The sequence below is a fragment of the Bubalus kerabau genome, chromosome 11, assembly GCF_029407905.1.
Source record: "Bubalus kerabau isolate K-KA32 ecotype Philippines breed swamp buffalo chromosome 11, PCC_UOA_SB_1v2, whole genome shotgun sequence".
NCBI lineage: Eukaryota > Metazoa > Chordata > Mammalia > Artiodactyla > Bovidae > Bubalus > Bubalus kerabau.
The window spans coordinates 18,689,996-18,706,067 of NC_073634.1; the positions used below are offsets into that span (position 1 = coordinate 18,689,996).

At 41.8% G+C, this 16,072-nt stretch overlaps 1 protein-coding gene across 16 annotated transcripts in view; it reads left to right on the forward strand.

The window, feature by feature from the left end:
- LTBP1 (latent transforming growth factor beta binding protein 1) overlaps positions 1 to 16,072 on the forward strand; it is a 458,508-nt gene that overhangs the window by 175,713 nt on the left and 266,723 nt on the right. For 8 of the 16 annotated variants that reach the window (XM_055539766.1, XM_055539765.1, XM_055539764.1 and 5 more), the window contains one exon: positions 10,496 to 10,663. The exons of 1 other annotated variant lie outside the window; for it this stretch is intronic. In XM_055539766.1, coding sequence (XP_055395741.1) covers positions 10,496 to 10,663 — 168 coding nt within the window. Of the gene's footprint in view, positions 1 to 10,096; positions 10,208 to 10,304; positions 10,664 to 16,072 lie in introns of those variants that run through there. 7 more of the 16 variants (XM_055539775.1, XM_055539774.1, XM_055539776.1 and 4 more) reach the window with 3 other exon arrangements.

Sequence of the window (16,072 nt, forward strand, 5' to 3'; positions counted from 1 at the left end):
CCAAGTGTCCTTGTGGAAATAATAGAGCCTTGATGGCATTCAACTCCATTAATGTCTTGTGAATTCCAGGTATTAGTTGAGTAAAAGTCACTTCTCTGCCCTTTCCATTGTCTTTCTTCCCCTGTCTTCCCAGCCTGAGTTCATTTCCTTCCCCTGCATTCTTTCCCCTGTCACTCCCATCTCGCCACGTACACTTTCCCATTCCCAAAAGGGGAGAATCACCAGGTGGGACGTATGTTAAAAATAGCAAAGGAGGATGAGAATACAAACTGTTTTCTTTGGCTTGATTGTGGCCAAGGGAAGGCTGGAGGAGAGAAACATACATAAATAGAAGTGTATGCAAAGAGCCAAGAAAAAGTCGAAGGTTGGAATGTTTGGTCGTGCCTAGTTTGATGAGAATCATGAACGGGGCTGAAAGAATGAAGGGTGGACAGAAAGGAGGAAAGGTTTTCTGGAGGCAGGGAGGGGAGAGGAATCTGCACGAGAAGGAAGCAGGTGTGTGAGTGAGGATGGTGGGACCGTCCTGCTTGCCTGATGTCTTGGCTATTCGTGGTTGGTGAAGCTGAGATAGATCGAATGTGGATGGGAAGGAGTCTTCATTTCCTTTGAAGGAGTTTGATTTTGTTGGGAATATAAATTTTTTTTTTTAACAATTGCTTAGACTATGTGGAATCCTAATTCTCCAAGCAGATAGTAGATACCATTGGAGATTCTCATGAGGAATGGCCCCCACTTGATCAGGCTTGTAAACAAGCCATGAAATTTGTTCCTTGATAAACATGCAGCCCGGGTAGTTATGTATCCTTTTAGTCAGACTTGGTTCTCATGTGCAAAACAAGCAGATGTTATTTATGGAAATGGTGAGTGATAGACCGATAACAAATGCCCTCATTGACTTCTCTTTGGAAAAACAACAAATGTGGGGATAAATAAAACCTAATTCTGTTCTAAAATTAAGGGACAGAAAATTTGAATCATGTGAAGCGTGTCTAGCCCCCTGCTTCTGTAAGGAGCCCACACAAACTAGCCAGATCGAATGAGTGCTAGGGATGGAAGACAGGTAAGCGTTTACTGCCCTGCAGCTTGTCCTTTTGATTTGGGGACAGTGGAGAAGTCCTCTTAAGTCTCTTCTGCTGCCTTGGTCAGTGTGGAATCTAGAGAGTCGTGCTGCTGTGAAGGCTGACGTAGGCTGTTTGAGAGAAGTGGAGACTTTTCACATGAAAAAGTGCGTCTCTTCAATGGTATTTATCCCTCAGAGATAAACTCTTGAACATCTTGAACCATGATGCAAAAGAACTAAAAATCCCTAGGCAGACTCATGTAACCCTCACTAAGGATGGTTGCCATGATTGTCAGGATTCTAGATCCAGGCAGAGAGTTGCACCCTCCATTCAGGATTGGGAAAGTGGGTCTACAGTGCTCCTCCCAGTATTCTTTATTACTTTGAAGGTTATGAACTTAAGTCTTGTGTTTCTTCAACTCTGCAGTCACCACATCTCAAATACCACAGTTCATTCTGGAGGGGCTGGTTCTCTGGTATTAAGGATTAGGAGCAGAGGAGAGATTCCCACATGTTCTAGATAGGGTTTTTCAAGTCATGTTGAAGAAAGCACCATGGAGTGATGGCCTGCTGCAGTTGTAGGACCCCAGAAATGAGGAGGGCACCCCGTGAAGGATGGCTGGTCAGTTGCTTGAATCTCCTCAGGGTCTATGATGTTAAAGAAACATATTTTACAGAAAAGATCAGAAAATGAAAATATCAGAGAGCCTTTGTTTTGCTTGTTCTCTACTTTAATTACCAACTATATTTTCTTTTCCCGAATATGCTTGGTAAGATTCTGCTGGGTGGGTAAACTACTTGTTGGGTAAAAGTGAGTATCTTTGACTATAAAATATATTATACCTTCAAACATACTGGATTTTGTTCCAGGGATGAAAATAGGACCTTTTATTGTATTTCTAGAGAAGAGAACCTAGGTTTGTTATTTAAGAAGGGAAAACTCCAAGGAGAAAAAGGAAAGATTATTAAAACAATCCTGAAGACTCAAGGTGTGCCTTTTAAATTCTTGCTGGGGATAGTGGAGTCTGGCTGGCAAGGCAAGATTGAAGTTGAGAAAATGTACGATTCTAAGTGAAAGTCTTGGTCCTTTAATCTCAAGTCAAGCTAAAACAAAGCTTAAATGAGTGAAATGGTGAATGAGACCCAACTCCTAAAATAAGTGGAAATTTGGGATGAAATCTACCATCTTTATTGCTGGATCTCTGCTTAGTTCCTCTGCCAGTCTCCCTGAACTGCGAACCAAAGTGTATTTCTCTTTCTGGGTGGATTTTATGGCTTCATGGCAATTCACATCAGTCTTGAAGATCTGAGTAGAAGTGTTTTTAATTTCCTAGTTGTTTTTAGTCTAACAAAGAGAATGAATGCTAAGTAAATCAGAAATATATTCAAAAACTAAACTCCTTAGACATCATCTTAAATTTTATTTATAAAATTAGTGGAAATTTCCATTATGTGTCATGTTGATTTTTGCATAATATGTTGTGAAATTTTGAGAGCAAGTAATTGTTTTTCTTTTGAAAAAGTTCTTGAGAAATTTCTATTTCCTGTTTGTTCAGTTATTCGGTCATTGGCATGTTTAATTGAAATTTTTTACTTTATGTCATTGACCATTTTTTGGTAACAGTTTAATGATTTGGGGAAAAATTTTTTTGTAATTATTGCAGGGTTTCCTGAATAACAACTGTGCTTTCCCTTAATCTGAAACTTTTATGACTAAAGTATTTTTCTCTGACAAATATAGCATTAAATAAATGTTTTGAGGCCAAAGGTTTCATAGAAGTTTCTTTATTTTTTTAAATAAAAGTACTGAAAATTATCCCTTAGATAAATATTATTTCCTTACTTCTCTGTCAGTGAAGTTTATTCATTCGATGTTTCTTGAGCATTTGCTATGAGACACACGTTCAGTGTTTAGTGGTGACCAGACACCTTCCCACCCTCATGGAATCTGTTTTTAATGACAGTGGTGAAGTACCAAATCTATAAAGTGTCTTTAGAATAAATAGGAAATGTGAAACAGAAAGAATCAGTCATGTGGGGGTGGGGGTGGTGCTGCAGGTTTTGCCAGGTAGTTGGGGGAAATCTGGTCATGTGATGTTCTGAAGCAGTCTTGAAGGGGAGGAAGACACTGCGTATCTCTGGGGAAGCATATTCTAAACGGAGGGAATAAGAAGTTCCCTGAGACAGGAGTGTGCACAGTATTTGAAGAATAGCACGGAGGCCAGAGTGAGTGGATTGGGAACAGGTGTAAGAGACATGGTCGGGTGTGGGGCACTCACAGCTTGTGCAGAGCCCAGCAGGCCCTTGTGAGGTCTTTTGACTTGTATCCTGAAAGAGACGGGAGGTCACTGAAGGGAGGAGTGCCATGATCTGACTGCCGAACATTTAAGGATGCTCTGAATGCGGTGTGGGTAAAAGCTGTAGGAAGGCAGAGTTGGAAGCAGGAAGTCAAGCTGGGAGACGTGAAATGATCCAGACAGAAGATGATAGTGAATTGCACCAAAGTGTTTGCCATGAAGAAGGTGGTGAGGACTTATTCCCCTGGACATAGAGCTAACAGAAATTGCATGTTGTACTGCATCTCACATAACTGAAAAACGATCAAGAATAGATTTGCCATTTTCAGAGACAGGGGAAGACTTGAAGAGGAACAGATTAGATTGTGGATACAGGAAAGAACCAGAGCCTAATTTTGAATGTTTGCTTGGGATGACCACTAGACTTTAGACACCTACCTGACAGAGTCCCAGAAGCAGCTGTACAGTTGGGTACTTGGATATATACATAAACACACACATCTCCAGTGCCTATATGCACATATACAAGATTGAGGGGTCCAGGCCATAGTTAAACATTCTCTACCCAGAAATCTGTATAAGGCATCTAAATCCATGAAGTAGGATGATAGCATCTGGCAAGTCGATACAGAAAGGAAAGGGCTACAGAGATTGAGCTCTGAAGCCTTCTCCTGAACAGAATCAGGAAGAGCAGGGGCCAGCAAGATAGGATAGAACCATAAGAGGATAGGGCAACCTAGAAGCCAAGTAAAGAAAGTGTGTCATGAACCAGAGTGGTTCTTCTGTGTCAAATAGGCTGGAGGTTTGGCTCATAAGGAGCTAGAGGATTTACTGTTGGATTTGAAGGCCAGGGGTGACCTTCACTGGAGCAGCTTTGAAGTGTTGACAGCAAGAGCTTGGCTCTGGCAGGTTCAAGAGAGAATGGGAGGGGAGGTGGTGGAGGCAACCAGCAGAGCCTCTCTTCAGAGGGGTTTGGCTGTAAGGAGAGCTGGGAAATAGAGTAGTACCTGCAGGGGAACGGAATGGGGATGATGAGAGGAGAGGTGTTCTTGACAGATGGAACGTGGTACAGCAGCTGTGCCTACTAGTGGGAACAAACAGGGAGGAGGTCTTTGGGCAAGAGGGGAAGGGGATCCATTGCTTTAATGGACGGTTGATCTTAGGGAGGATCACCTCCTTTATTGGGAGAAAGCAGGATTACTGTCGATCCAGGTAAGTTGGTAGCCTAGCTTTGTAGCTTCTCTTTTCTCCATGAAATAATAAATGAAGTCACACTTGAGCACAGCTAATTAGCTGCAGCATTTCTGCCAAATGAATATTTTGGGAACTGTATTTACATTTTTAAACATGGCATATGTTTAGTACCTGCTTTATGAGAAATAAGCCATTCTTCAAGAAACTCAGAATATATCCAGAAGTGTATTCTTAAATGATTTAATATACTTGCTTCCTTTGCTTCTTTATATATCTTATCTTCTTACGTGTATAAAAATGTAAGGAAATCATGGAGGCCTCTGTAAGAGGTGAGGAACTGATACAGTTTCCTTCAGTGAATATTAAGGGAGCATTGGAAGGAGGGGGCACAGATGTTTTAGTTTATATCACCTGCGCAGCAACTATATCTCCCTACCTCTTCATTCAGTTAGTTCTCTGTGGAAGAACTCCAAGAGATGGTGCTGGACTGTAACCCTAGATTCTCATCTGAGAAAGTGCCCACAGCAGAACTAGTTACCTCTGTTTCCCTCTTGAAGAATTTTCCATGACTGGGGCAACCTGATGAAGTAATAGATTTGATACATTTCTGTTTACATAGCATCTTTCTTGAGAACGGGGTACTCTATTGGCATTATTTTAATAGTCCAGGAGGAGTTAAGCAAGGCCAGAGAGCTGAACAATCAAGTCCTGTTATTCTAAGCATTATTTAATGTGTTTATGATTTGTCCCTCAAAGAATCCTTGGCCTGGGGGCAGGCAGTGGGTTGCAAAGCTGGAGAATGAGCTGTTCACTTGTTTCTTTCCCACATGACCTGGGTATTGAATCGGCTCCTCAGTCTCTTTAAATAGGCCCTCGTCCCCTAGGCAGGATGGTGCCTTTTACCCACGGAGACAATGCTTCTCCTTCCGAGGATGTTGCTGGTGCTGGTTGGCCCCTCTTGTTGACGTTGGGTGAGGGCTGAGTCACAGCATTCTGGTTGGATGCGAGCAGAGACACTTTGTTCATGACCTCCGATGTGAGTCTTGAACTTGTTATATTTATTTCTTTGGCTGCCTTTGCTTTTGGTCACATCCTAGTTTAATGACTGAAAGATGGCAGCTGTGCTTTTTTCTAGACTGAAGTCCATTTGTCAAGGACAGTGTTCGCATTTTTAAGTTTTGCTCTGTTGTTAGGATTGGGAAGCAGAAATGAAAGATTTTTGTACTGGGGAGGGTATCGGCCTCGCTTCCACCCCATTTGTCTTTCAGTCTGAATGTCTGTGGTTTGTTTTAACCCATGTGCCAGCACCCCTTCTTGGTGGTGTGAACGCACACAGGGTCTGGCAGGATCTGTAAACAGGATGTTGACTCTCAAGTGTCTTGATTGACTGACTCGGAGGCTCAGTGGAGGCACTATGTTGCTTCGGGCAATCTGTTTCTAGCCAAGGACTCTAAAACCCAAAGCGCATGGTAAAGATTTCTGGGACTGATTTATCTATGAGGATCTACCAATTACATGTTTTTGTCAGAGGGACTGAGCATGAAAGCTGTGCCAAAGAGTTGCCCTATTAACTTCTTTTTTTAAAATTTATTTATTATTTTTTAATTTAAATTTATTTATTTTAATTGGAGGCTAATTACAATATAACCCTATTAACTTCTGACTGGGCTGACTTTGGCTTCAGAGATTTGAAATACTTCTATCAGCCAATGGGTGCAGCTAGGGATGATCTTCTTCCACTGATTTGAACCGTGGGCTTCACTTTTCATCACTGGTAAACCCAGTGGTGGACCAGAGAGACCTGTGAGCCCCTGATCTCTGTGGGGTTGTTTAGTCATCCTTTGAGTCTCTTTGTTTATTCCACATTTAGCGGGTTACCTACTTTATTCCCTTGTGGCTCAGCTGGTAAAGAATCTGCCTGCAATGTGGGAGACCTGGGTTCTGTCCCTGGGCTGGGAAGATCCCCTGGAGAAGGGAAAGGCTACCCACTCCAGTATTCTGGCCTGCAGACTTCAATGGACTTATAGTCCTTGGGGTCGCAAAGAGTCGGACACGACTGAGCGACTTTCACTTTCTCTTTCACAGGGCCCTTGGGTATTAATTTATTCAAGGCTTTTGAGGGAGATGCCTCTTAAAGACCAAATGAATTCCCACTGAACTCTTGCTAAGTCACTTCAGTCGTGTCCAACTCTGTTCGACCCCATAGACGGCGGCCTACCAGGCTTGCCCGTCCCTGGGATTCTCCAGGCAAGAACACTGGAGTGGGTTGCCATTTCCTTCTCCAATGCATGAAAGTGAAAAGTGAAAGTGAAGTCGCTCAGTCGTGTCCGACTCTTAGCGACCCCATGGACTGCAGCCCACCAGGCTCCTCCGTCCATGGGATTTCCCAGGCAAGAGTACTGGAGTGGGGTGCCATTGCCTTCTCCGACTGAACTCCTGAGAGATGAGTACATTCAGCTCATCACATGCCAAGAATTTCAAACTCGGTACTGTATCATGAAACTTACTTTTCACATAATACCCTAGAAATGATGAAATGATTTTAAAGAAGGGGAAATGATTTGAAAGGAGTGAACATAGGTAAGACTATTTTCTAATGCATTTAATGTCTACACAGATTCTCTGAGAGCTCTGGATGACAAAATGTCAAACAGTTGAGTTTTTCAGTATTGATTTTCAGATTGATATGGAAAACTAAAACTAATCATAGTGAAGAAATATTGTAAATGCTTCTGTAGACACAAGATCCACTGAGAATACAAATGTCTGTTTTAGAATTAGATTACTTTATAGCAGGATACTTATGAAACACAAGGGGGGAAATATAAAATCTATCTTCTATTTCCAAGAAGTTGTGAGTATTAAAAACTCAGAATTAAGTCATGTGAAACTGTCTCTGTCTTTTGAAAATACAGATAATTCTAGGCCAAAAAGAATTTTTTTGGCAAAGAAACATACTAAAAACAATAGGCCTAGAGAATCTCAAGTGCCTATAAAGTGACTACTGTAGCTGGGAGGTAAAACGGGAATAATGATGAAGGGCTTGCTTTCTTTGGATGTCTCAGTTCACCTAAGTGAGCATAATTTAGGTAACGGGATGGGCATCTGCATGGCAGCTGCTGATACTACGAGTTAATGCCAGAGAAGACAAAATATTTGGCACACCATTTTCATCTTCATTATTGTACTAGGAGCCAGAAAAAAATAGAAGTTTATATTCTTTTGAAGTGGGATGATGTTGTCTCCTTTTTTCCCCCTGGGCTTCACACACTTAGACACACAAAGTGTTCTCAAGATATTTGTAAGTGTGGTCTGACAACTTAAGCTGATTTTTTTTTTTTTTCCCTTCTACTGTAAAAAAAAAAAAAAAATCAAACTAGGTGAGTTTTGTCTGTTTTAGAATCAGCATTCCATTGTAGTTTTTAAAATGTATGAGGTGGCTCAGATGGTGAAGAATCCTGCAATGCAGGAGACCAGGGTTTGATCCCTGAGTTGGGAAGATCCCCTGAAGAACGGCATGGCAACACATATTCTTGCCTGGAGAATTGCACGGACAGAGGAGCCTGGTGGGCTACAGTCCATGGAGTTGCAAAGAGTCGACACGACTGAGCGACTAACCCACTTTCACTTTCATAATCCACCCCAAATTTTAAATGTCCTGAAAGCATGTAAAGCACTGGTTTGAAAACTGTTCCTTTAAATAAAGTTTTATTGGAACATAGCCACACTCATTCATTGACATATAGTTTTTCACAGTCTGCTTTCCTGCTACCGCAGCAGAGTTGAATGGTTGCAGCAGAGTCCTGTAGGCCTACGGCTCTAAAATATTCACTGTGTAGCTCTTTGTAGAAAAGGTTTCTGGGTGCCTTCTTGGAAGGGCCTGGAAAACCTGGTAGGCCACTAAGATACCTCCCCACCCCAGAGTATGTATCCTGATCTGTGTTAGAACCACTGATGAATGAGAAACAGTCTTAGAAAAACATTTGAAAAGAATTGAGGGCATTTCTGCTCCAGAAGAATCATTTTCTTTTCAGTGAGAGGGCCAACCCAAGTGGATCTTCTCAGATCCCTTGTAACGTCAGCCTTCTTGGCTTCTGTTGTAATATCTTTGACGAGTTGAAGGGCTGCCATGTGAAAGAGGCCTTAGATTGTGAGGGGAGATGAACTAGAATTAATGAGTATAGCCGACTGTGAGGACATAACTTCAGCTTAAGAATAGCATTTTTGAGAAACAGCTCATGACTAGAATGTGCCATCTTAGTGGGTAATGAGCTTCCTATTCCTACAGATGTTCAAATAAAAGAAGTCAGAATATATTTGAAGCCCCATTCCAACCTTGAAATTCTGATGGCTCCTTTGGTTTAATGTTTTTGTTTCCAAGCTCAGATTTGACCACGTTTTGTTGAGGGCCTATAGAGGCTTCTTGGATGATTGTCTGAAAATACAATCCTGGTCAAACAAAGCAGTGTAAAGGGGGAAGAATCTCTTCTGTTGGGCAGGGGATGGCAGGAGATGGGTTGACCCAACGGCAGGCTTTTCCTATGGCAACAGCAGTAACACAGTGACACCAGCAAGAGCACTGCTTCCAACCAGCCTTAAAGCTTCAGAGAAGAGTCATCTCTCTTCCACTCTCTTGAGCTGCTGCTACCATCTTTGTTTTCTGCCTAGGCCCCTGGGAAGTGAAAGAACCTGGCTGGGAGCATTCCACAAATGTGGATATCCAAATAGGGTTTCTGTATTGTGCTTTGCCAGAGTTTATACTGGGGCTTGGCTGCAAGTGACAGTTCTGGATGAAGTCATCTCTTCTCTGTGCAGCTCTGTTGTTACCACATAAAAGCAGCCGTAAATACGGAAATGCATGAGTGGCTGTGTTCCAATAAAACTTTATTTACAAAAGCAGACAGTGGGCCAGATTTGATCCCAGGGCCATAGCTTGCTGACCCCCATAGTGGCTGGAAAATATCAGTTCTAATTCTCTCAAATTTTGGAGAAAAAGTGAGATGGCAGATCCAAGGTCACAGCACGGTAGAGCCAGGATTACCACCCAGAATCTGACTTGAAGATGAGTGCCAATTCTATGATGTTATGCTGCCTCTGTCTTATAACAGGTGGTAGCACCTGGTGTTTGGTTTTTTTTTTCCTTAAAGGGCTGTATGAGTGAAAGAAATACCTACTTTAGGTGGCATGTGAAGAGCCACAGTGAGAGCTCCGGGATGGCATTTTAACAGAGGCCAACCTTTTAGCCCCAGGGACTTGGCCTCCCTTTTTTTTAGATGGACCTTGTTCACAGTAAAACAAAATATAGGTTGAAAAATTTTATATGGAGAAAGAGTGCCCCAGAGTTGTGAAAAAGCACTGGGCTCCCGCAGCTGCGTCACAGGATTTGATCACTTCAGCTGGGAGTGCCAGGAGATTTGAGACAGATGTTTTCAGACATGCCGCATGCCTAAAACATTTCCAGGGGTCGGGCTGCAAATAGTGACTTAATAAGTGGAGGAACAGGGAAAGTATGCAAGTCGAGGACACAGGAGTTTATTCAGCACTAGGTGCACGGCCAACCTCTGTGCGTTACATCTGCCTGTCAGGGCTGGCTCTTTCATCTGTCGTGCCCTCCGTACTGCTCTTTGTCTGCCCGTGAATAAAGTGCAGCATTGTGGTTAGTAATCCCACTCCAGTGACTCGACTTCAAATGTGGTTTTGGAGTGCATCCCAGAGTTCTGTTTGCTAAGCTTCCTACTCCTGTTTCAGAGACACCACTGGATACAGAGCAGCGAGCACTAAAGGCTTCCCTCTTTCCTTAAACCTGTCGGGTTGTGGGCTCTCTCTTTCCCCCTCTCCTTCCTTTCTCTTTTTCCTTTTTTTTTTTTTTAAACCTTCCAAGGCAAGTTCATGGATACTAAGCTGATGTGTTTGTTGTTCTTTTTCTCTCTGCCTCCGCTCCTAGTGAGTAACCACACTGGCCGCATCAAGGTGGTCTTTACTCCGAGCATCTGTAAAGTGACCTGCACCAAGGGCAGCTGTCAGAACAGCTGTGAGAAGGGGAACACCACCACTCTCATTAGTGAGAATGGTCACGCTGCCGACACCCTGACAGCCACGAACTTCCGAGTGGGTGAGTTCCCCCACGGTCCCTAACTGTCCTGACCGACTAGCGTTTGATGAGATCGTAGCATTTAGACACCCCCTCCATTCACACTGCTGTCTGCTTGAATGGGTTTCTGTCTACTAGTACTAATATGCTGCCTTCACTAGATCTTTTAAATTACTTTCGGAATCATTTTTAACTTGGTTTTTGGTTTCTGAGAGAGATGGCAAGGAGAGTATTACCCTTGGTTACTTATCATGGACACAGCCTGTGGTGATGGGGAGGTATCGGGGGACAGGAGGAAAGAGGCTTTAAGTTAAGACCCCGATGTACAGCTTGCATTGATCCATTTCACATTTTATCTGCTTGGTGATAAGTCGAATTTACGTTAGATTTGACTTATGTGAGGAAATTTGGATGGTGGTGATGAAACTTTTATAAATAGCCAGGTTCAAAAAATTTCTTAAAATTGTCAAATATGTGTGTTTTCAGTTGTAGAAAGGGATACAGACTTGCATCTTTTGCCACGTTTCTGCTGTGTATCAAAAGGCAAAATTATAAGTTTGATGTATGACATGGATTTGGGGGAAGATATGCTCCTGGATTACTGTCAGCACTTAAAACCTTTTAATCTTTCATAATCTAAATATGAACTATGGTAGTTGCTGCAAAAAGGCTTTTCCTTTTACATTCTTGTTTCTTTTTACTACTTTGTAAATGGAGAAAGTATTGCGGTCCACTGAATGCTGTCACACTGCCATGTTGTCATTCAATACGGTATTTTTGTCACGGAAAAATGTCTTTTATTATTTTTTGACCAATTATGGTTTGCCATGTGTACTCAAATAATCACAGACACCCACGTTACTTTATGAGTTACTCACAAGAATAACCCAAATGTCAGACAGATAATAACACTGGCTAGATCTGGTCTTTTTATGGAATATTGCTGTTTAGTCTTGGGAGCATGTGTCTAGTGGGTGGGGGGGTGTCTATTTCAAACTGATTTCCATCAAGACCAAATACAAGGAGGCGGTTTAAGTCCTCATTAGCTCTTTGATTATCCTGCTGCTCTATTGTGACTCGGGTTTCTTTGGAGGTCGAAGCACTGTTCTTGATAGTCTATACTTGGAAAAAACATGCGCCCATAGATACTGTTTAAAGGGGTATTGTTAATTTCCTGGTGATGATCGGGGTACTTCGGACATATTTTTAAGAAGAATTTAGCTGCTAGGTGCCAAATGGCATATTATGCTTTAGCAGGGCAGGGAGCTGAGTCTAATGGGAAGTGTGTATAAACTAATGATCGGGGAAACCGGATTTTGATCCTGGTTCTGCTGCTAACTAGCTAATCCATGGGATGTGACAATTAATATTTCTGGGCCTTAGTTTTTCTCACCCATAAAATAAATGGTTTCTATTTAGTGGCTTCTAAAATTCAGTCCATCTCTAAAAACCTTAGGGCTTCTTCTTTAGCAGTAATAAGCGAAACTGTTTTTTGTCTTTTTTGGAGGGCTATAGACAAGGAAGGGGAAAAGAAGTTCCCAAATAGGTTATTATGAGCTAAATGGCTTTTTTCCATTTTTACTTTCCTTGATTGCCTTCCTTATTCTCATTGCTTTTCTTCCTTTTCCATCATAGATAATGTCTGCTTCTCTTCCTTTTGTCTCTTTTTATAAAGCTTTACAGTAGAAATGACAGAGTAATTGGGTGGGTGGTAATTTTTTGGCTTATGGTGTATTCACTTCGAAACGAAATATTTGAAGGCTTTGAGGAGCAGAGGAAGTCTACTTGTTAAAACATGCTGCACGCTTTCCTCTCTGGCATTTAAGCACATGTTTAGGAACAGGATACACACAGCCTGTTCAAAATACAAAACGGAGCCCAGCTATTTACTGAAAAATCTCAGAACCAAAACTCAACTCTGCCACAGAAGGATTGACAAAGTAGTTTGATTTTAAGAAGGAATAATAAAAGGAAGAGGGCAGAGTAATGAATAATTTCACATCGGAAATCATGGGAAATGTTTCATTTATACCCTGAGCTGTTTCTGTTTTCTACTTTAATTCCAGTACAGGGTGATTTGACAGACAAGTTTTTAAAATTATTTTGTTTAAGATGGTAATTTTGTAGAATTTGGAGATTATGATTTGCTAGAAATAGAGAATTTCAGGAATTCATTTTTAGGCATCTAAGATATCTTCTTGAGATTTACTGGTTTTAGATGATTTTATTACTTGCAGAAAGTGGTTTTCTAATTGGTTTTCCTCACTCTATATATGTACTGTATATATCTATATATATCTCTGTATATATATATATGTACAATGTGTTAAATCTTTTGACAAATAAGATGTGTTACATGGAAAATAGTGGTTTGAGGAAAATTCAAAATGTAATTTGTCAGCTACTTTTTGGCCTCTGATGTTTAAGGCTACTGAAGTGTGGGGACTGGCAAACTTTTCAGGGGCCAGAGAGTGAAGATTTTAGACTTTGCAGCCCACATGGTGTGTGTCACACTCTGTCCTGTGTGGCCTGGTGACAACAGCCATAGATGGTAGGCATGGGAATGGGTGTGGCTGCATTGTTCAAGCCTTCGATGGGCTGAATTTGACTCTAGTGCCAGCATTTGCTGACTCCTGCCCCCAAAGAGTCAAAAAAAAAAACAAAAACAGGGAAAACAATATAGATTTTGTAATTAAGGTACCTTAATTAAATAATCCATTTTGATGATCAGAATAGCAGAAACAAGCTTTAACATTTCCATGGTGACGTCCAGGTAGAATAGATGTTCGTGTCACCATGTTTTTGGACAAGGAAACTGAGGCACACTGGCTTCAGTGAGTCTCCCTTCATTATGCAAGTCAGCCAGCTGGGGATAGAGCCCAGGTCTCCTCGTGTCTGCGTTACCTCCCTGGCGTCTGAGTGTGATGTGTAGGAGGGATAAAGTAAAGGAAGAACCTGAGGGAGTTAGGTTTTCTGAGAAGGCTGGATGTTACAACAGAGAATAAGCAACTGGTGTTTAAGAGCCCTGGATTTGAACACTGGCTTCTTCGTGTCCATTGGTTGTGCTCATCTGGCTCTTGGTCCTGTCCTGGTCCAGGTCACTCGTCTGCACAATGCAGGTTAGATAGTGGGTAGGTTGAGGGTTATAGCAGGCACAGGGGTGACATTGGTTCCTTCTTTTTTGGGGGGGGGGGAGTGCACCCTATGGCATGTGGAATCTTAATTCCCCACCAGGGATCAAACCCACACCCCCTGCAATAGAAGTGCAGAGTCTTAACCATTTGACCGCCAGGGCAGTCCCCTCCTTCTTTCGTTTTTGGTGCGGCTTCTGTGTTGTCTTTCTGGTCTTGGTGACTGTGAGTCTGGACTGTTCAGATGTGAGAGGCAGGTGCTTTTCTCGTGATCATTAAGCATATAGTCTCTTTTCCTGGTAATTCAGTGGGAGAAATAACTATAACTTCTACTTAATTTGACTCTAAAAGTGAAGCCTGGATGAAGATGATGTCCACAAGAAATACTCTGAGATTCCAGGATAATCTCTATTTTGTGAATGTGATGTTGACATGATGTAACAGAATACTTGCATTAAGTGGAATCCTCTGTGAAGCAAACTCTAAATATGACTTTTTTTTGGAGGCACACCTCCTTGCACTTTCCTTCCATTACCTCTCTCTCTCTCTTTTTTTTTTTTTTTTTGATAAAAACAATCCCACAGCATTTTTTATCATCTGGTAATAATGTTGCTGCTGAGTCACAGAGAGTCATGTTTGACTCTTTGCGATCCTATGGACTGTAGCCCACCAGGCTCCTCTCTCCATGGGGATTCGCCAGGCAAGAATACTGCGGTGGGTTGCATGCCCTCCTCCAGAGGGTCATAACATGAGGGTGAGCTAAACAATATGAATACATGTTTTAGAACATTTCTGACAAAGGATACCTAAAAAACACACCATATTGCCAAGTAATTTCTCATTTCACTGATCATTCCTAGTTGGAGAAACTGTGGTACAGAGGAATGTTTCTCTCCTTTTAGCATGATCTGAGCCAGTTTTCTTGACTTTTAGAATGAATCTCCTTATCATCTAATGCGAGTTCATATGCTCATCAAAACCAATGATACAGCCCTCTATATGCATGCTCACTTGCTCGTAAAGCTACACCTGAATCTGAGATCTATTTGCAAGTGTCTGAAGATGAGATCGATGGACTGCACCATCACCTTCTTCACCATCTGGCCCTGGGCCTGGAGTGCCATGGTGGAAGCTCTCAGAAACCACACAGCCCTGCACACTATCTCAAAAAGTGTGTATCAGCTTTGGAATAGAAAGTGCCTTTGCCTTTTTTTCCAAGATGGAAGCATATCCCGAGTTGGGTGGGCCAGCAGGTTAACTGTTGTTTGTTTTAATGGATTCTTTGCATTTCATGGGGATGTAATGAAGATGACCTCCTGGGACTTTTAAGTTGTTGTTTATAGTTATAAGTTTTTCTAATAAGAAGAATATAGAAATTCTATGTTGTCACAACCAGAATATTTCAAATAAAATAATACTGTTGTCTGGCATAACTTACTTGCAGAGAGAGACAGTGAAAGGCAATCTTGATTGCTAAACTAGCACATGCGGTTTCTGTGATGCTGTTTTCTCTGAGGAGAACATGAGGGACTCATGTTCTGTTAGCACCAATTGAATACTGACAAAAAGTATTTGACAATGTATGGGTTGGCCAAAAAGTTTGTTCGGGCTAATGGGCTAACCCAATAAGAACTATGATCCCATGTTATTTCGTTTGGTTCCTGTTTCCCCTGAGCAAGGTAAATATCCATATTTTGTAGATATGAGTTCCAAGGCTTTAGTGGTTTGGTCAAAGATGACTTTAAGTCAGGTTTTTTATTTCAGAGTCTAAAAGCCTCTTATCCTCCTGTGGTGCCTCCTATGTTAAAGAATCAGGTAGACAACACTGTGCTAGAATTTCCAGAACAAAAAAAAATCATAAACTGTCCTCTAAGAGCTTATGCTTTGAGGCGGAGATGAGGAATTTGTGTAAACAACCCCCGTTTAAAGTAGAAAACGCATAGCAGAACCCCAGAGGAGGAGATACCACTTCTAGCTGAGGAAGAATACTTTGAGAGAGAAGGGATGGCATGCGACTTTTCTGTTTAGTTTTTCATGCTCTCCTTAGCTGCTAAACCTGTTGGCTTCTAGGAGGAGCTGGGTAAATGCTTGTTGTCTGATGATAGACTGATGGGGATGATGCAGCTTGACACGGTGATACATCCCAAAATAAGGATGGATGGGAAGGAAGAATGAACCCTTTAGACTGAGACCTGGAAACAAGAGGTCACAGGTGGTATATGGAAATTGAGAGGACTTACATATAAACTTGAAAGGTGGTAATATACTAGATGACGGGGCTGGGAAGGTAGACTGGAGC